Source organism: Pelecanus crispus, chromosome 1 (assembly GCF_030463565.1).
Source record: "Pelecanus crispus isolate bPelCri1 chromosome 1, bPelCri1.pri, whole genome shotgun sequence".
Taxonomy (NCBI): Eukaryota; Metazoa; Chordata; class Aves; order Pelecaniformes; family Pelecanidae; genus Pelecanus; species Pelecanus crispus.
Window position 1 is genome coordinate 33,663,717 of NC_134643.1, and position 20,688 is coordinate 33,684,404.

At 39.4% G+C, this 20,688-nt stretch overlaps 1 protein-coding gene across 3 annotated transcripts in view; it reads left to right on the forward strand.

Moving 5' to 3' along the window:
* Window positions 1-20,688, forward strand: part of PDZRN4 (PDZ domain containing ring finger 4) — a 265,164-nt gene that overhangs the window by 146,875 nt on the left and 97,601 nt on the right. Inside the window, exon 1 of one of the 3 annotated variants that reach the window (XM_075711240.1) lies at window positions 7,008-7,076. The exons of the other annotated variants lie outside the window; for them this stretch is intronic. Within the exon in view, the coding sequence (XP_075567355.1) occupies window positions 7,008-7,076 (69 nt within the window). Of the gene's footprint in view, window positions 1-7,007; window positions 7,077-20,688 lie in introns of those variants that run through there. 3 annotated transcript variants of the gene reach the window in all.

Below are 20,688 nucleotides of genomic sequence, written 5' to 3' on the forward strand. Positions count from 1 at the left end.
ATGAAGACATGTTCAGCCATCACCCTGGCCTATCCCTCTTGTTTAGTTTTTCTGATCCCTCAAATGGCTATGATTGTAATTTTTAGTAAGGGCCTTCCTCAAGTCATGAGTAATTTTTTCTTTTGTACTTTTATACTGATTAGCACACCATGAGTACCACTTAAAACTTTTTAATTAAGAAACCACACAAGACATTTTAATTACATTTGAGCGCTGGAGACTGCGAGGGTGGCCTCAGCAGAACTTGGATGGGTGTAACAGCCCTCCACAATACATTCTTTGAAAAGCTCCAAGAAGTCTTAAAAGGTTCATTGAATTAAATCCTCTTGCAAGACAGGTGTTACTTATTATATAGGAATGTAAAAAGGAAGAGCTTTTCTAATTATTCAGGTATCAGAGGAAAGAACAGAGCCAAGGAGTCCTCGCTGCTGCTCTCATCCTCTGAACCAGTTCCTGCTGCTTCAGCATTTGAATTAGAGTTTTGTACTGTGAGCTCAGTTTCTCATTGAGGCGTTTCATTGATATTTGCCTTTGTTTGGTCTGGGCCTCAACTTGGTGTGTAATATCTCAGTTCTAGACGGTCTTTCTTTCCCCCACAGATGTAAAAAAAAAAGCTCAGATTTAATCTTCAGGTGTGGCAAAAAACTCTGGGTTTTTTTAACAGATGTCGATTGAAAAGCTTTGACACCCGTGAGGACAATAATAAAATGTACTTTTGTAAAGATATTTGAAGTCCAAAGTCATTATGCAGTCATTAATAAAGCCTTGTAATGCAGTTGGACTATATGGTGTATTGCCAGCTAACGTTAGCTAAGAAACTTACAGTTTAGTACATATTCTAGCCTTCTGTGCAAGAACTGGTAAATTTGGAGATTTAGAATTGAATTTGTAAGGAATCATATTGCCAATATTAGATTTCTGACGAGGCCAACAAGAAACACACAGGCAAGCTATCAGCAAGTGGATGCATGGAGAGATCTTGCTGCTGTACTCTCTCTCGTAGCTCCCAGGAGTCGGTGAATTACGGGCTTCCTAAGCAGGCAGCTGACTACTGACAATTATCTGTCGTAAAGTTATCTAATACCTTTTTGAACCCTTTTCCGCTTTTTGCTTCCAGTGAGTTTTGGTAATGAGTTCCACAGTCAAATTACTTGGAAAAAAAAATCCAGATTTCCTTTTGTTGCTTTAAATGTATTGTCTGACTATTTCATTGTGTAATGTGAGAAGGAATGGCTTCCGTACAAGGGAAAAAATTATAGATTAAGATGAAAGATGCAGGGAAAGTGAACTATTACACATCTGTGTTTCTCATCTGTTCTTCATAGCTCTTCCATTTCCATTAAATGATTTAGAGATGCAAAGACCAGGACTGCTGGTTGTATTCAGATGTGGATATTGCTGGGGTTTGTGCAGTTTCATGATGATAGTTTCTGCTCCACTGGCAATCTTTTTCTAAAATTCCTCGCATTCTGCTTGACTTCTTACTGTGGTGGAGCACTGAATCCATATTTCAAGGAAACTATCCACAACTCCAGATCTACTTGCTGAGTAGAAATAACTACTTTAGAGACCACGACTCTGGATGTCTTAGCAGTGTTCCCTAAGTGCATTATGTAATGCTTATTGACATGGGGCTTCATATTCCAATTTATCTATAATTGGAGTTTTTTTCCGCAACTCTGTTCAGCCATTTTAGGTTTGGCTATCCTGAGTAAAATTTTGTCATTTTCTTTAAATCCTTTCAAGCTTACTTATGAGTAATTCTACTCTGTACACTCTATAATGTTGACACAATTTCACATGATCACATGCTTAAAAAAGTAAAAGTGTGCTAGATAGTTTCATTATAATTAACTGCTGGGAAAGATAAAGTCAGTTTCTTTTAGATTTCATTAACAACGTTAATGTCCTTAGTTTAGAGAAGACTCTTAGGGCAGCATTGACCAATTTTCTCAATTTAACTGACACCGTCCACTTGATGTCTTTATGTATTCCTACAGCCTTAAAGTTCAGTATAGACATCATGTTCTGTTCTGCAACACTTCTGTGATTTATTATGGCAGCAGTTTAAGAAAAGATAAGGAAGCCACTCAGAGTAAAAACCTCAGAAAAGAATATCCTGGATGAAACTGTGAGAAAGCCAAGAGAAAAGAAGGTATCTGAGCAGTCTGAAGTTTGGCCAGTAGTCCTGGTAATGGAATGGTACTTTTCCCAAAGAAAGCTATCCAGACCATTCATATGTGAGTGATAAATAAACAGGGCATTTTGATTTTTTTTTTTTTTTTTCTGTGAAGAACAAAAAGAAGTAGCTCTTATGTTGTAAGCAATACTGGCAGAGAAGGCTCCTTGTGTGTTTGCTTTCCATTCCTCTCTAGACATGAATTTACATTTTGGACCAGGAATCCCATAGATCTGTGTCAATTTAACTATGGATGGGAAAAAAAAAATCAGTAGACTGGACTTGTGTCATATGATGTTGTAGGTGCTCCCTACGTTCCAGGAGGCATCTGAGCCTATTGGAAGATTCCACTTACGGACGCTATTTGATTTCCAGTCATGTAGAGCTGGATAGTTTTCAGATAAATTGCAGTCCTCCTGGGAAATACAGAACATGGGAATTTCATGTCCCGCCTTCCCTCCTAGCACCCTTGTTTTTGCTGTGACTTTGAGCAGTGGCTGAAGTCCTGGTGGGTGTGCTAAAATAAAGGATATGAGTTTAAACAAGTGTCTCTTCTTTGGACATAAATTAATGTTCCTACAAATACTGAATTTATTGTTGATACACATTTTTACTTTTTTTAATCATGCATTTTCTAAGTGTGTTCTGATGTCTGTGGAAAACATATAGTGCCTTTTTACCTTGAGTTAGATATTCCTGTATCTTTTGTGGGGAGTGTGGTTAAATTTTCCAGTTTTTTGTATTTGCAAAAATCCATTTTATTGCAGCTGAAGCCCATTTCAGTGACTCTGTACTTCCATAGTTTGCACCTTCATTTAGCCTACTGAGTAATATACATTATGTTACTTTAGAGTTCAAGCTGATTAGCTTGTATGCAAATTCTGAGTCTTTGGGTTACATTTACTGAAGGTGTTTAAGTTTTTCTCTGCAATTATAGGGCTGGAGAATTCCTTGTTTTTCCAATATGCGAACTGACTGATGCATACAATCACCTGATTCCAGCAGCTGAGGCTTTATGAAAAACACTAATTATCACAATGAACTAAAAGGTCTGGCCAGACTGAGGTCAAGCGTTATGAGGTTGAGCCTTTGTTTAGGACATCAGGGATAAGCAAAGGGTTTCTCCAACTCCGTTTTTCTTAGGATATTTTTGTTTTACAGGAATGCAGCCCTAAGACTATAAATTGTTTTGCCATCTATTCTGTGAGCTAAATTTCTGGGAATTCTTCAAAATTTATAGAGTAAATGCACTGGGGTTGCTAAATTCAGGAGGAGAGTGTGAATTCAAGGGCATGCAAAGGAAACTTGGAATTCCACATTTGCCTCACTGGGTTTCACCACTGAGTTTGGACCAGCAACTTCACTATCCTCACTTAAAATGAATGTTATATTTTATTATATGTCTTTTAGCTGTGTGATAAAGAAGATATAAAGGAGTGAGTGGCCTTTAATTTTCAGTTTCAATGCCTTGAATTTTTTGCAATGATAAACTTCCAAGCATGGGTGCTTATAATTAGACACTTCTATACCTCAATGAGGAAACTATATACCAAACGTGTAAGTCATCTCCTAGATGCTTAAAATGAATTAGGGGACCTAAACAAGGGCACCTTGTTTGAAAAAGTGAACAGAAATTTTGCTGTAACTCTCCTGAAATTAAACTCCATCCCTTTGCAATATTGCATTCCTGGTTTGACTATAAATTATGATTTTAGTCTTTATGGTAACATTAAATTGTAGGTGATGAACTTGGAGAACTCCACAATCAAGAAAAGCATTGAATTATTCAAATATCTTTGAATTCCATGTAGAATAAGAATTACTTGATTATGTTTTAGTACCTTATTGATCCCTTTATCCACAAATTTGATGTTGGAGGGGTATTAAGAGGAGGGAGAGAAGGAAGGAAAGAAAGAGATTGCTTTCTCCCCAACATCAAATTCAGCTTGACCAAAGCACATCATATATTTCATTTCAGTCATTAGTTCAATCAAGTTTTGCCTTGAATGTCATTCTGTGCTGCACAAAGTTTGGTATTTTGGCCACATATAAAATCAAACCGGCGTATTTAGATGGAGCTCAAGAACCTGGAAGTACACCTTTCCTTCTCAGATAAATCTATGCAGCCCTGCAGACTGTGCCTATTAGTGGCTGCAGAAGCAGAAGACAGAACCTTTTTACTCTCTGTATGGGCAGAGGGCAGGCACTTGATAAATGAATGGAGAAGCCTATGTTGGCTTCAGAGAAGGAAACAAAAGAACCAGAGGAAGAGCGATGAAAAAAGAGACTGTCAGAGGAAACTGCTGAAAGATTAACTGTTGTTTTCCATTGCTTATTTTATCTGTTGGGGTTGGGGTTTTTTGTTGTTGTTGTTGTTGGTTGTTTGTTTGTTTATTGTACCTGTAGAACTGGATTCCTGTTGTAATATATCCCGTTTTTCCCCTTTTTTTAAAGAACTAATTTTAAGGGACTATCAGAAATATACCAGGGTAAATCATGGCTCCCTTTATGAATGTAGTTTAGCTTTCAGACTGTGTATGTGTCTCAGGAAGAAGTTGTGTCAGTGGAAGGAGAAAACACTTTCATCGAAAGATGGCATGGTTGTCCTTGCACGACTGTTGTCTAGTTCATTGATCTGACTTTCTTAAGTTCAAAATTTACACATCTGAGACTCCTTCTGCACCTCACAATATAGCAACCTTCAAAGATTGAGTTGATGTTTGCTTCATGGGTTTAAACCTCTCAGCATGAACAGCATTTCATGGGAATGTGGAGGAGAACAGAGGCTGATTCTTTTTAACAATGATGAACCCTTCTCTGCAGTTCGGCTTTGAAACCCTTGGACTTTGGGAAAGTTCAGAACCAAACCTGCCTGCTCAGGTTCTTCCACCAAATAAAAATTAATCTTAATATTATGTTTCAGAACAGTGCTGGAAGCTGATACGAGAAGAGCTTGCTCTGTTAATGGTCATTATTTGATTCCTCCTGACTCTGCTCATTTATTAAAGGAGATGAAATTTAATTAAGATTTAGTCTCAACCTATCTGTAATTTACATAGAGGTTCTAGGAAACTTTACTAATATGCAGAGTTCACAGTCATGTTTTTCCTGTAGGTTTCTCTGCTTGGCTTTCATCCTGGCTGTTAGGTAAAATTAAGGCCCAGAAAATTGGATTATTACATCCCAAGGGGCAGGACTGATAAGCAGCACATGATTGTTGATCTGCTTGCTACCCGGTGTTGGTGGTGTTTGAGGTGCTGCTAGATGCAAAGCCAATTTGTTAACAATTAGTGCTCATTAGAATCATTTCCTGTTATCGATTTTACATCTTTGACAAAGCACTTTTAGGAAACTACATCCGCCCCAAAAAATAGTAGCTGTACATCAGTGCTTAGTAATTACAACTCTTTAGGGCCCAGTGTCAATCTTAACTAACTGGTTTCATTGGTTTCCAAGTAATTATTTCTGCTTTGGATCCCACCTGCTATCCCCTCCAGATTAAAGATGCTTTGAAACAAGGGTATAGTTCTTGATTAGCAGAGTTGCTGAGAAAGGAGTGATGAAACAAAAGCAACTTTTTTATTTTCTGTCTTGGTTTGTCGTGGCTTGGGCTTTTTATCTTGCATAACTACCAATGGATTACATGATATACAATAGAGAAATTAATGTCAGCCTGGAATTAAGTGTGATTTCCATTGGCCTTAACATTTAACATGTGGGTTTAATTTTAAATGCATCCTTGCCTTTATACACACATTGAGAATTGTGGAGCCATTAAAATCTAATTTACCAATGGTAAAATTAGATATAATGGTGTGTTATAATAAAAGCTTGATATCTATGGGTCCAAGAGGGTATATCTGTTGAGTTTCTTGGAAATTTGGGGTATAATTACTATTGATCTGTTTTACATGCCAGAAAAGACTTGAATGCGAGATTATTTAATAAACAGTACAATGTGTGTATATATGTAAAAAGCACCAGATCAGGCATACCTGCATTTCTGCATATACTGGATATCTATGACAAGTTGTTACAGACTCATGCTTTTTATGAGTACACTGGAATTTTTGGCTAAATTTGGCAGTGTCAAAGGTGAAGCTAGCAGTATAGCCATCTGGGTTAATTTTCTCTCCTTCCTTCTTTGCTTTAAATTTTTAGCAACATTAGCTCAGGTTTCATAACCATGGTCTTAAAATGCTTACAAATATTTTAAATGGATTCCGTGATCCCTGTTGCACAAGGTGGAGACGTAACATAAGACTTGACTTGTGCATTTCCCACCCCCATTCATGAATTAGTCTCACAATTACTGTAAAAATTAAGGCAAGTGTGGGTGAAATATGTGAAGCTTAGTCCCTCTAACCTTAATAAACAGAGATGGTATTGACAGAAGAGAATTTTGTTTAACCACAGTACATTTGCTTCTTAATTAGTGAATATTCATCTGTCATCAGCAGCAGCTATGACACCCCTCCCCGCTAACACGTTCTGTCATAAATAATCAATGAGAGGCTATTAATATTCATGAGTGAGAATCTGTGTAGTCATGTGCACTGATGCAGAGACAGGGGGAGTGTTGCCATGAACTGAGTCGAAACTCTGTGTGTGTATACGTGAGTGTAAGATAGTTAGGGAAAGGGAAGAAGAGCATGCTGCTACACACTGCCCTGCCTTGTGCTTCCAGCTAACAGTGGTGTGCCTGTGTTTCGGGGCTGGAGTGACTGATGAAAAACAGTAGTCAAGTCTGGAGGGTGATTCCCTGTCAGTGCATTTGCCTTTCAGTGCTGGGGAAATTAGAGGCTTTGCTCTTGTGTTGCTTATTAGGATGGGCTGCAATCTGTGCACTTTTCAGAAGAGAGAGGAGCACTACAAACTGCTCTATGAAGTTTCACAGGTGAGTGCAGAGGATATTACCAGCATTTCCAGAGTAAAAATGTGTGTTCTTTACAGAGAGTAAGTAGAGGTGCTTTTGTTTTGCTTTGCCTTTTTTTTTTTTCCTTTGCAAAATTGCTAGCTAAGTTGTTGGGGGGGTGGGGGTGGTAATTATTAGTATTTTGGGTGCCTGTTGTTTTCTGCTCGTTTGCCACTCCCCCTTCAGATGACTTCCTGTGGGATTCTTTTAACATTTTTGTGCATCTTCTGCCAAGATGTCAGTCATATAGCAGCAGTCTCACTGAACCGTATCGGTGGTGTTTTAAGGGAGCCCTCGGCTGTGGTAATAAGACTGATTTCAGATAAGTTGCACTGCTGCTTCTGAAAGCATTAGGTCTGTGATCTCAGGTATTTCTAAGTTAAGGAACAAAGTTTTTGTGGCATGTCTGTGCTGGCCAAAAAGTATGTTAAATTTTCAGATTAATTGATTAAAATAGAAATTATTCTGACACGTGCTTGTCACCTTTAAACAGGTACTGAGTACAACAGGGTTTCCACGGGTGAGGTGTGCTGCTTGTTTATTCATTCTGTGTGTGTTATTTCTGTTTACTACCAGACAAAGATCTTAATCCCATCTAGATATTTTGGTGTCTCTTTCAGCATCGTAGCAGTGTGAGTAGCAGTGTAGCAGTGTGCTGCTAGCGTGTTCCCAGCTCCTTCAGAATAAGATGAGAAAAGACGAAGCAAGCACTTACCATAATAGCCCATAATTTTTGCTCAGATCCTATTGAATCAGTATTTGATTTGCAGCTTTTTGTTTGTTCTTTCCTCTTGGCACAGCAGACCCTCGCATACTAAAGTTTAGTGCCTTGCTGTAATTTGTCCTGGCTTTGACACATTGCCGTTGACGGAGGCTGAACGCTTGCAGTTTTGGACTGCGCTTGCTGCTGACAGGCAGTGTGGAGGAGAAAAAAACAGCTTACGGTGTTGGTGGTCTATTGGCACAGCAGCAGCTAAGTGCCCATTGCCGACTGGTTCCCTCCGAGTTCCTCCTGACGTGATTCATTTCACAGTGGGCTAATTACAAAGTGGATTCTCTACACATGAAGCAGCCTCCTCAGTTGCGGTGTTAATGCACATTTTCATGGTAATGTGATCAGAGCCTCATTAGCCAGTTCCCAAAATGATCCTATGCATTAATTAAATATAAAAATGACTCTTTTTATCACCATAGAGAGGAAGAAGAAGATTAACATTGTTAATTACTACTGGGGGCAATACCTCTGCATCATTTTTTACCACAGAACCAGCAGGTGTATTCAATCCTAAAAGAGTGCCCATTTGCAGGTAACCTGCCCATTGCCTTGCCTGGTGAAGACAGTCTCTAGGTAGAACACTTCCCTTTAGTTCAAGTTAGTCATAATCCCATCGTCATGTTTTCTTAGAGCAATAGCACAGGGAAAAGCAGAGCAGCACATTTCCCTCTCCTCCCTTTCCCCCTCCTGAGCTCTGAATTGCCAAACTGATCTGAAAGTGTAAAATGGAGAGTGGAGTAGGTTGGTGTCTGCTTTTCTGTGCCAGGGAATAAGAAATGCAGGTTGTGCTATGAAGGGGATTAGACATTTCTTAAAGGGATGCATGTGTGTAGGGAAAAAGGAGGCTGTGCCTGGTTTAGAGCGAATGCATTTTCAAAATATTCCTTGCAGTAACGTTGCGTAGTAATAAATGCTATTGAAATGATCAGCAATCCCAAAGGTGGGGTTTTTAAGGGATTCTAGAGAAATTCTTCCCTTTTATCTGTTATCTTCTCTGCTGTTGAGTTGGAGTGTCTGTGGATGTGAACAACCAAGGTCCAAAATGAACTAATGCTTTCACTTTTTACTCTGGTGCTTGCCAGATAAAGTGTAATCCCTGGGAGGATCTGAGCGAGTTTCCTTGGGGAGTTGAAATGCAGTGAGCCTGGTGCTGCATCTTGTGCTGCTAGGGAAATGTCACTGATAAGGTGCAGAAGGAGAGCAGAGAAATGACTTAGTGTGCTCACTGCCAGATCCTGTGTTCATCTGTAAACTCATCCCTATCTTTGTTTCAGTGTATGCAGGTCAGAGCCCAAAGGATATTGAGCATATTTTTAACCAGGTGCGACAGTAGAGATCAGGTAGTATCTTGCACCATAACTGCTTCTGTGTACGACACTGACTTGCTGGTATGGGTGGGAGCAGCGGTAGAATATGATAAATTAAATTAAGCCAAGGCTTGATTTGCAAATCCCTTTTTAACTCTCCAGTCCTGTAATTCCTATACCACAGCTTTGGCTCTTTCATCTGCATGATTTCTGGAGAGCCTGGGACAAGTTAGCCTGTCAGGGACATGAACTGACTGAGGATGAGCTGTGGCTCACTAGCATATGTGGATCGGCTAGATTAATTTATATTCATATAAGGAAGCAATCCCAGCCTCATCTCTCACCTTGCCTGTGCTAGGCTACCTGATACTGTGGGTGGTCTGTGCACTCATGTACTTAAAAATACAGTAAACAAAGGAAGGCATGTTTGCAGAGGAAAACCATGCGAGTGCTTACGGTGAGGCATGTTTTCTGCTACTGTTTGTAGTGAGGTCAGGTTCAGCACTGGAGAGCTTTGTGTTGTAGAGCTGCTGGGAAATGAAGACATCGTTAGAATTTGTATAATTCCTCACTCTTCCCCCCCACCCCCTTCCTCCAGGCTCGTTTGCCTTTCACTGAGATAGCAGTTCAGAGACCATGGAGGCCCTTTCCGAAAACAGCATTTGCTTGTGTGACAGAGACTTTTATTTTGATAACTGTGTCTTGCACGTGCAGATTGGGATTAAAACAAAAAGTCAAATAGTCATGTTTTAAGAACGAAAGCTTTTGAGATACTGCTATATATTGGTGAAGGACCCTTGTGCTTCTGAGTGCCTCTTCACCTGTCCTCAGGACGTGAGGATGGCTCAGCTTTACTTCTTGACTTCACCGTGAGAAGGTGTCAGGCGTATCACCCCCCCAGGTCCTCTTCTCCGTATGCCTACTGGTGGAGAAATGGAAGATGTCTGAATTTGAAATTTATGGCCCTACATGCTACTTTGTGGGGCACTTTATTATTATTTCCTGTGTGCTGTATAAGCAGGATTGAGCTAATGAGTGTGCAGCCAGGAAGTCTACGTCAAGTCACTTAGAGAAGGTGTGTGCTCATGTCCATTAGGAGCAGACCTCTGCCATTCTCAGCTGATTTTCTCTTGCACTGCTGGGGTCAAAGAAGTGAGTTTAAGTCATTTGTTAGCTGCTTGATGAGGATGCTTCCCATTTGCAGAAAGGATAAGAGAAATATGGCAAGGATTGGAGGGAATGAAACTGAAGCACCATGTGATCAATTGTCAGCAGTGATCTTCAGTAGCCTTGTGTGAGACTCAAGGAAATGCAAATTCTTCACAGAATTCTGTGGATATCATATGGAAATAATTTTTGTTTGCTGGAATTTTTATGCTTTGTTTTCAAAACATGCAGTTAACCCAGAGAAAAAGAGAGGAGGGAGAGAGAGAACACAGTACTTTTGGAGGTTAGCCAAAGACCAGTGTGAACTTCTTTTTTGAGTTACATGTTAAGAAGCAGTCCTGGCTCAGGTGACCTTAGAATTCAACGGGAGAAAGGAGAAAAGCTAGAAGGGAAAACAGAGGCAATCTGGGATGGCTCACAAAGTCAGTGGTGGAGCTGGGATTAAAACTAGAAGGTTGCACATTTATATTTTACATTTGACCTCTGCTTGCAGCGTTTTTAAATCCTCTGAAGACTGATTATGCAGTTTGCTTCTCATGTTGGTTTCCATAATTAGCATAAAGCTCAAATTTTCACCAGAGTTCTGATTTTATGTTCATTTCGATATCCCTTGGGCTACTTGATGTACTGAGTTTTAGTTGTACATCTCTTCAAACTCGAAGGTGTTCACTAGAGAGACATCAAGCCTGCCCACTGAAACAGCAGAGGCACTTCTGTATTTTTCAGGAGATGCTGCTTATAGCTGGCATTAGAATAGGGAAAGAAGACTGGGGGCCAAGCAGTGTTCCTTGTCACAGGGACCTGTCTTCTCTGGTCTTGATGAAGTTTGGGTTTATTCAAAGGATTGAATAGACTAGATGATGTGATCCTTATTTTCCTTCTGAACCAACCTCCAGCCACTAGTATTCATTTTCGGTATTTACTGTGTGTGAGGTATTTACATGACAACTCCTCAGTGTGGTGTTTGCCATTAGCTCTCACTCTTTTCTGGAGATACCTGCCGGCAGCTTTTGCATCACCTTTGTTTGCTGTATATCAGTGCCACCTCCAAATGCTCCTCATGAATTCCACCAGCAATGGGAATGTACTATCTTGTGCTTCATCAGCACAAACACATTTTTGGGTCCATTTATATCTAAGTTCTTTTTTTAACAGAAATTCTGTGGCAGGACACTTTTACCTGTGGAGAATATGAAAGGAGAAAATTCTAAATTTAATTGTTTGGAAATTAGTTGAATTAGCTGAGTTGAATTAAATCAGTAATACAAGTAGATCTGGTTTGATCTTACTGCATTTCCTAGCTTTTCCTTCTTGCTCCTCTCTAAATTTTTAAACAAAACAATTGAGAACCCCCTGATTCTTATTTTTTCTCAGCAGCTCTTCTGAATACTGATTTATCCATTTGAAAAGTTGAAAAATAAATTTTGAGGTGCTGAAGGAGTCAATAAACTTGTAGGAGTACTGTTTCCTCTCAGTTTAGCCGAACAATTTTAGAGCTCTGCTCTATGTAATTTCCCTCAAAGCTGCACTGTTTCATATTAGTAGAACAATGTAGTTATGGTAAAAATATAATCAAGTAAAGCTTGTCATATGTTTCTAGCCGTGTCCTTAGAAACTTGCTTGGAATTTCCTTAAAGAACCTGTGCTGAACTGAAAAGACTTTAAAAACCGAGTTCATAAAAGTTGACTTCTACAGATAAGAGATGGTCTTTGTGGTTATCAGGCACAGCTTTCCTGGTTCTTCTGTTTCCTTGCTTATTTGCTTTACACCAGTAATTGAGCAGCATTCATCTAACTAATGCCATTGCCATAACATTTCTGCAGGCTGTTCTCAAAAAGAGACACCAGTATTGTGGCATTGCTAACACCTGAGCTCTTGCTCCTGGTGGAGGAGCTCACCGTTCCACTCTGGGTAGTGGTCCATGAACCCAGGGAGCATTGGCTGCCCAGCAGTAACCATCCCCAGAGCCCCAGAGAACCCATGCCTCAGTCTGTGCTTTGAGTCATCAAGTACCAGTTGCTTTAAAGAAAAGATATGTCTGAAAAGCCAGCTCTTGCCTGGATTTAGGCTCTCACCACAGAGCTGTGTTTAGGTGTTGAAGGCTCTCTGAGGAGTCCTGGAGGATTGTGCCATGGGATTTGGGTCTGGGGACACATAGGCTGCTTAGAATAACCAGCTCTGGCTGCCCACATGGATGATGGCTGTAGAGAATACACCCATGCATACAACTAGGCATGTAAGGAAGTGGTCATCTGATTTCCTAAAAACCTAAACCTGTTAGCAGGATTTTTGGGATCATTCTTTTGAACGTGACACCTGAATTATATGCAAAGTACCTAAGTGTTATTTTGGATCTCACTCCAACTGCCTTTGATAAAATGCCTTTTTTTTACTTTCTGATAAAATCCAGAAAACTCTGAAGTGTTGCCACTGACTTCACTGGGGCCAGGCTTTCATTTTCTGTCCTTGTTTACTCTCTTGTAAAAGGCATATAGTTCCTGCGCATACCTCAAGAGGAAGGATAAAGAAAGAGTCCTGAGATAAGAAAGCAGACAATAGTATGTGAGATAAGAATTCAGGGGATGGGTACAACAGAGGCAGCTATAAAAAGCCGTACCGAGATTATATCAGTAATCTGCAGGGATATGCAACGCCATGAAAATAAAAAAAGTGGTTGAGGTACTGAGTAGCATGATTTTCTCTGTCATTTTGCTGTTCCTTGCATCTTGAATTTAACAATGGGGATTAAGGATTCTTCTAATGATCAGATTTTTATACATTTTTTACAGAGCCATCCTTTCTTGAGGCTTGCTTCCTGATGTGATTTGGTATGGATATAATCCTCAGGCCTAAGGCAAAACATATCTTTGTTGTGAGTCTTATACATCAGTGATGTGATGAAGCCAATCTTGCTACCTTGAGCATTCACAGACTGGTAACTGCCAAAGCAGCATATTTTAGCGGTTCAGTATTTTTGTTTTGTGGTTCATTGAAGGGGAGGGGCATTAAAATGTCAGCCAAACACTCTGTCAAATATACATTAAGAGTTAATTGACAGTAGGTTGTTTCACCAGTTTTCTCTCAAGAGCTAAGAGCTTAATGGAGACATGTACAGCAGGGCTTGGTGATAACCAGCAATTCTTCTACCCAAGGGATTTGGTGAGGTGTTATAAAAACTATTAAAAAAAAAGCAGCTAAAAAATGCTTGGATTGTTGGCTTTAAGGCTGTTTAACTTCAGAGTGTGTTTGACCTGTTATTTTAAAGTACATGAGCTTTTTGTAATAGTACTTGCTTTTCTGTCCACCCCGTAACTTTGAACCCAGTGGCTAATTTCAACCAGAAGGGCTTTCCTGTTCTTCTAGGTTCATGCAAAGTAGTTTAATGATACTGTTAGGTAGATCTTTTTTTTTTTTTCAAGAGCAAGAGGATTTCCTAGTTTGCAAACGTCACCTCAAAATATCAAGACATGAAAGAATTAAAAAATTTAGATGCCGATTATTCTTTATACACTTACTTTGTGGTTGCAGTGAAGATAGTTACTTGCTATTTTGTGTGTAATAAGCATGTCATTTGTGTTACTTTGTTCAATAATTGTAACAAAAATCAGTCTGTTAAGAGAAGATATTAGATCAGTAACTGTTAAAAGGTTATCTATGATTTTTTGTTATAATAAGCAGCAGTTCCGAAAGAGAATTTTACAAATACTTTTATACCATGGACTGAACCTAGAAATGGAATTACAGCGTCTTCATATAACACATGGCAAATGCTCTCTTACAGTTGTTTGTATTTTGTATTTTAGTTTAAAATACTGGTGTGGACAGGCAGAGGACAGCGTGGCTATTTGGCCATTTCTACATAGTAGGATGACGTAAACTTGCATGACCCTCACTGTTGTGGGTTTTTATTGTTACACTTTGAGGAAGTTAGGAAATTCTACATATCCTTCTTCTCTCAGGTGGAAAAAATAATTAATTCCTTTTCCTCCAGGATGAAGTTTGGGGTTTTTTTGTTGATTTTTTTCATCAACAGAAGCAAACCCTGATAATCAGCAAAGTGAAGCAAAACAAACATTCGTTTTCCTTTGTTTTGTGGTCTGATTGTGTACAGTAGCAGTTTATTCCCTAGAGGTTTTGGCCATAAAGTTTGACCTCTGAAACAACATAAGCACAGTGGAACGAGTAATATTCCAGACTACCACATCATATGTAGAATTCCTGTGCTTCATGTGTATTAATGTTAGAGTTGAACCTGAGAGGACTCAATCTGCAAAAGTCTACAAGCATCTTTAATTTGTCTAGATACAATTCAGGTTTTGTGTTCTTCACCCAGCTGGAGAATTTTTTCTGTTTTGTTTCATATCTGTTAGTATTTGGGTGGTTTGTTGTTTGGGTTTTTTTCCTAGCTCCTGGAATCATACTGTTTTGCAAAAAACACTTTTCAATAAAAGTAGCCTCACTTATGATCAGTGAGAGAAGTTTGCAAGTATCAATCAGCTTTAGTTTACAGCTTAAGAAATTTGGAAGGAATTGGGATGAACTTGAAAGATAATGTTTAGAAACAATCTAAATTCTTGAGGGTTTGGTATTCTTCTGCATATCTAGGGGTAGGCATCATCGCTTGAGAGGTGAGGCTGAGACCCACCCATGTGGGGTCAGCAGCTGTGCGTGGCCCTAAGGAGAAGGCAAATATTTGGCTCTGGGCTTTCAGGGCTTGTCCACAGACATCAGTGCCAACAGGGGCCAGCCATGGCTGTGTCAGCACATCATGGCATGCTTGAGACCCCGGCTGGTTTCTGGCTAGGATTGCATGTTCTGCCCCTGCATCTGCAGACATGCCTTCAGGGACCGTCCTGCTTGCAAATGTCAGCACAGCTTCTGTGTCCATGAGCAGCAAACTGGTGAGGCTCCTGGGGAAGATCCACAAACTTACTAGGTGTTCAGTTGCTCTCTAAAGTCAGAGAGATAATGAACTGCAGTGCCAGGACCTGTGTCCTGAGGACCGAGAGGAGCATGGTAATGGGTGAACTTCGCTAAATCCTTAGGAGGACTGAACAACTGAAAGAATTATCTTTGGTTACCTGTGAGAGAACAATTGACTGACCTATTTAATATGTTTGCTTGTATTTGCAATGTGGTTTTTGCACATTGTAGTGGTAGATTTGCAGGGAAAGCTGCTCAGGGAATAATCATTACTCAGGCCTTTGACTTCCTCATGTCTAGAATGTGAAATATTCAGATTGCTCACGATATCCATGGGCACGTGAAGTGCCAGCTCGAAACGAATTTTAGTGGCAAGGAAAGATGGAAGAAAGGGTCAATTACTAGTTAAAGTTCATCATTTGGAATGCTTTCTCAGAAATCAGGGTTAGTAAAAGTGGGGGTGGCATCTCTCATTGCAATATGGTTTTATGCATTTTTTTTAATTTAATTTGTCATGATGTAGTCTATTATTACAGTCAAGAAAGACATCAGACCCATAAGTTTATAAATGGGGAATTCCAGAAAGCATGTGTGTTGTTTACATTGTTTTTCACTGAAGAATATAATTCAATCAAAATCAGAATGCTTCATAGAAAAATGAAATATTTCATCAAAACGTGGTCTTAGAGGAAAATACAGGAAAGAAATTTCCAGAAATGTCTGAATATTATTTATATATCATCGTAGTGAAATATTTAGAGTGATTAACTTTTGAAACGTCTTATATTCAGTAGCTTTTAAAATGGTGTGGCATTCCGTATAGTATGAAATTTGGAAGCCAAAAGAGAGTCAAGTGTTCTTTTATCTTAAAATGTTTTGCTCTTTCCAGAGCTGGGTGTACTGTTTGTGAAATCTCAAACCTTCTCCTGACGTGGAATTTCCATCCTCTCTGGATTTCCCATTCTGAGATATGTGACTTACTGTGGGAAACTCCTCCCTATTGTATAATCTTCTCTACCAGTGTACACTTGTAGAGATTTTGTTGGAGAGTAGTCGCCCACCTTGTGGGAGAGAAGGAAAGTATATATAGCAAGAAGCGTTGTGTAAACAGCTTCCAACAAGGTACTTGTTAGAAAAAGAATACACCATCACCTTCACAGTGTATGTTGTGATGCCAGAGAGGGATGTTGCCCTGTTTAAAAGAGTGTGCGAAAAGCTCACTTTTTGCCTTCTGATATTGCATGCCACTGGATGGGTGACTCTGGTGTACATAGGGCCTCTTTCGCATGGCAGTGGGACTTGGAGGTCTGGCTCTAATTCCTTCTCTCATGGGTATATTTGAAGAGGTCCTGGTTTCTCTTTTCCCTTTCTGGTATAAAGTTCTGTATTATTTAAAGCTTTAAAGATTAACTGCAGAGATCTCAGCTAATGGCTAATGAAGCAACTGGAATAGTATTGTCTAATAATGATGATGGTGATCACAATAAGCATCGTAAAATGCTAGATCGATCCACTTAGCAATTATTGGTAAAGTTATAACACAAGTGGATCGTTGCAGTAGAGTGTGGATCTGCCTGCATTTCCCAAAAGCTCTGGAGTCCCACACTTCCTCAAAGTCCGGAAGGGGTTTGGTTCAATTTGTTGGAAGTCTGTTTTTTCCTTCGCTGTACACTGAAGGTCAGTTTTGATAGGAATTTTCTTTGCAATTTCTCTCTTCTCAGATAATTAATGGGGCAAGTTGCTTTTTTATTCATTTATTTTACTGTGCAATTTAGAGGCTTTTTAATATGGAACAATTTATATTAATTTATTGGTATTGCTTTCTTCAAGTACTAATGAAAATAGGAGGGGTTCGCTATTTGTTCATCAGTAGTGGAGTCCTGTTGCTGTCAATAAGTTCAGCACAGATAAAGTCTCCTCACTCCTGTGGGGATAATACATTTCAAATCTTATGTGTGACTCTTACTAAACCATTTAAAATCTTCTTGATGAAGTAGCTTTAAGTTCCTAATACAGGAGGTTGTTCCCATTTATCTCCAAATGACTTCTTCGTCCCCAGATTTACGTATTTCCTTGAATTAAAAATGTCATTTGGTCATGTTCAGTAGGAGAATGTCTTTGAAAGTCTGACCTGTGGGAACATGATGAATAGTGACAGGGGAAGGATTTTGCCCAGTGAGAATACCAAATCATGTAGCACTGTAGTTTCACTTACTAAATATTGTCCAGGCTCTATTGTTGAACCCTGTGCTGCCAGTGTCACTTTGTCAGGATGTTTTCTGTCCTGTGACTAGTAGCTTCAAATGTACTCATCCATCTTCTTGTCCCATTACGTTTCATGTGACTGATGTTCTGCACCCATTAAAATTGATGGGAAAGAACAAAGAGAAGAAAAATGTGCCCTTCAACTGATTATGCCTTTGAAAGAGCAAATGAGAGTCTACTGCTATCTACAGTAAATTGAACAGTTATTTCTGGTTTTAACTATATTACTTAACTTTTATTAATCCTTATTAGCAGTACATCCCTTATTTTGTTATTTTGATATTCTGTTGAGAGTAGTAAGTTTATGTCAGTATTTTCTCCTTTAATTTTTTGTCAGTAAGTGAACATACAGATTCTTTTAGATGTATCAGCTGCCTCTGGTAATCTTGCCCATGAGATATTGCTAGCATGCCTGAATACCCCCTCAGGGAAGGATGGAGGTGTGTTTGACAAGCCCAGGCCTTTCCTCTGAGGAAGGACCCACAGGGCTTTGCTCAGCCGCAGCTCCTGTGCACTGGGAGAGTACTTGTGCAGGATGTCACAAGGTTCTGCTCAGTGATAAGTGCTTGCTCACCTTACGCTAAGATCTTCTGGGCAATTAATGGGAGACTAGAAATACAAAAGCCTTTGTAGTATTGGCTTTATCTTTATTTCATGGAAACACATAGTTTCCTAAAGTGCTAGTCCAATGTTTCGGAGTTAGACGAGGGCCGTTAGCCAGCTGGATGGAGAGGACAGATGTCATATTTGCTGACAACCAAAGACAAAACACAGAGGAAAAGCAAAAGTGACGGCTCCTGAGTGATCAGTATGGCTGATTATTTACAGCTTATATGACAGCCCCCTTAACACAGCAACCAACAATTCTTTCCCGTTTGTGCATAGTGATGAGACTATTTTCAGATTTGGGTTTTGACCATGGGCACTTGCATGCCCCAAAAATGCAACTTAATGGGCCCCTTTAGGCTCCCTGATGTTCTTGCAGAGACTTCAGCAAGTGCTGAATGCAGCTGTTCACTAGTGGTACTAGTATGCATTAACGTTTATTTCCATGCAAAGTTCAAATATGTTTTGGTTTTGTAAACCTCTGTGGCAGGAATTTGGGTTTTTTAGACTTTGCTTTGAAATGAATGCTTTGTCTTGGTAATTTAGGCTTAGTTGGTGCTCTGTCTGAAGATCCCAAAGTGTTTGGCTTGAGGGCTGGGATAATGCTGCAGAGATCTCTGAGTCTTGAAAGATTGTTTCCTAGAACATCATCTAGAATTATTTGAGATTTCTGATAGGTGTCAAGGCCTGTTGCTTTGTCCAGCATTTTTCTCAGACTGGAGATGGTATATGATGAAGTGGATAATATTCTCATGTTGGCAGTGGGTTCACTTGGGTTATTATTTATCCATATTTTAAAGACAGTTGTTCACATCTATAATTTATGAAGAGGAGCTTGATTAAGATTAAAATAGGCAAATAAGACTTTAAGAACCTCAATTTAGTAATTCCTTTATGAGGTTCCCTGCTCTCTTCAGTTGCTTACTTGACCTCCAGCTGAGAGTGGATTCATTATTTTAAAGGAACATTCTTACAGATAATTAACTCATGAAATGAGTGGAAGTTGCACAAAAATGCAATGAATCTTTAGTCAGGTCCTACTTACGCAGGACAGCTCTAGACTATTCAAGCACTTTGTCACCCTTAACATTAGAGGCACTTGCACAAGTAATCCTATAGTACACAGCAGCATAAACTTTATGTGCAGGTGTATATTGCCACTCTTTTACTCTGTGCTAAAATGACTTGGGGAAAAGGGACTGGTAGCAGAATGCACCCTTTATTTTATTTAGGACAAAAGTATGGAACAGATAGTTGATGCTTTGAAATTTGCACCCCTGTAATTGTAATTCTTTCCCATGCATATGTCTTCAGTGGGATATGAAGAAGGTGGGAAGTGGAATAGAAATCTCGGCTTACCCTTCTGGATTGCAGTGACTGCAGCAGCTGCTGGGAGTAGGTCCCAATGAATAAATTCTGTTGCCAAGCAAAACCACTTCTTAGCACTATGCAGAAAGGTCATCATTCAAATAACAGTGCTGTTAATTTCTAGTGTGACTTGAGAAGGGCTAGGTCTCAGCCTCCCACCTCCCCATACCTCAGGAGACTTTAGTTGGAAGCTACTCCAAGCCTTGGGTTACAGATTTTCAGAAAAACTGTTGTTCTCATGGTTTTGATTTGGAAGACACTGAAAAATGCTTAGCTTTTTATTGTAGTGAGGAAAATCTGAATGCAAGAGGAGGGATGAGAAAATTGGATTTCCTTTTATTGCACAGGAACACTGTACAACACTGACAGAATATTTACTCCTGTCTTCTGTCTTCTAATTTGATTCTCTGACTACTGTATCAATCTTTGTTCATCGGTGAAACAAAATTACAAAGTATCATAGGTGTTGCTGCTTGTACCGCAGCAACAACTAAAAGACAGGAGAGAACGAAAGATTTGAGCCATTCTGGAAGATTTATTTGCAAATTCATCTACAATGAAATGTGCCAGGAGTACGAAGTGTTGTGAGATGGCTCCTCAAGCCATTTCAACCAAAAGGTCTTTTATGGTTCTTTTTTTGATTCCTCCAGTGAGAGATTTTATATGTATGGTATGGATGTGTTCAATACTAGTAAGTATTGAATTCTGATTGACTAGCTTGCTTTCCACTCCACAGCACAGGCATAGTCATTTAAATAATACAAATTGCACTGGCATTACTAGTATGGACAGCAATGTGGGGTAAAACTTCACTGTCTGCAGTTAAAATACTGTGAATATTGTTCCAGTAGTAGGCTGGTTTTTTTCTAGTGGATGGTCACTCTCCCAGTTGTTCTTATGGGATCTGAAGGTGATCCATAAGCAAGCTAGTCTCATGGTTGCATTTGTAGAATAGGGCTGTATTGGTCATCCCTTTCCAGGTAGGTAAATGTCAACAGAGTGAAGTTAAAGATACATGGCCAAAGTTTCAGGTGCTGTAAGGTATTTTTCCCTTTGTTATTTCAGGCATCTGTAGAAGTGTGCTTACAGAAAACAATATGCAGAATTAAACCTTTCAGTAAGGACACTTTTATGCTGTAAGTGTAGTGGAGATTTGTATTTACAGCAGGAAAAAGTTGTGCT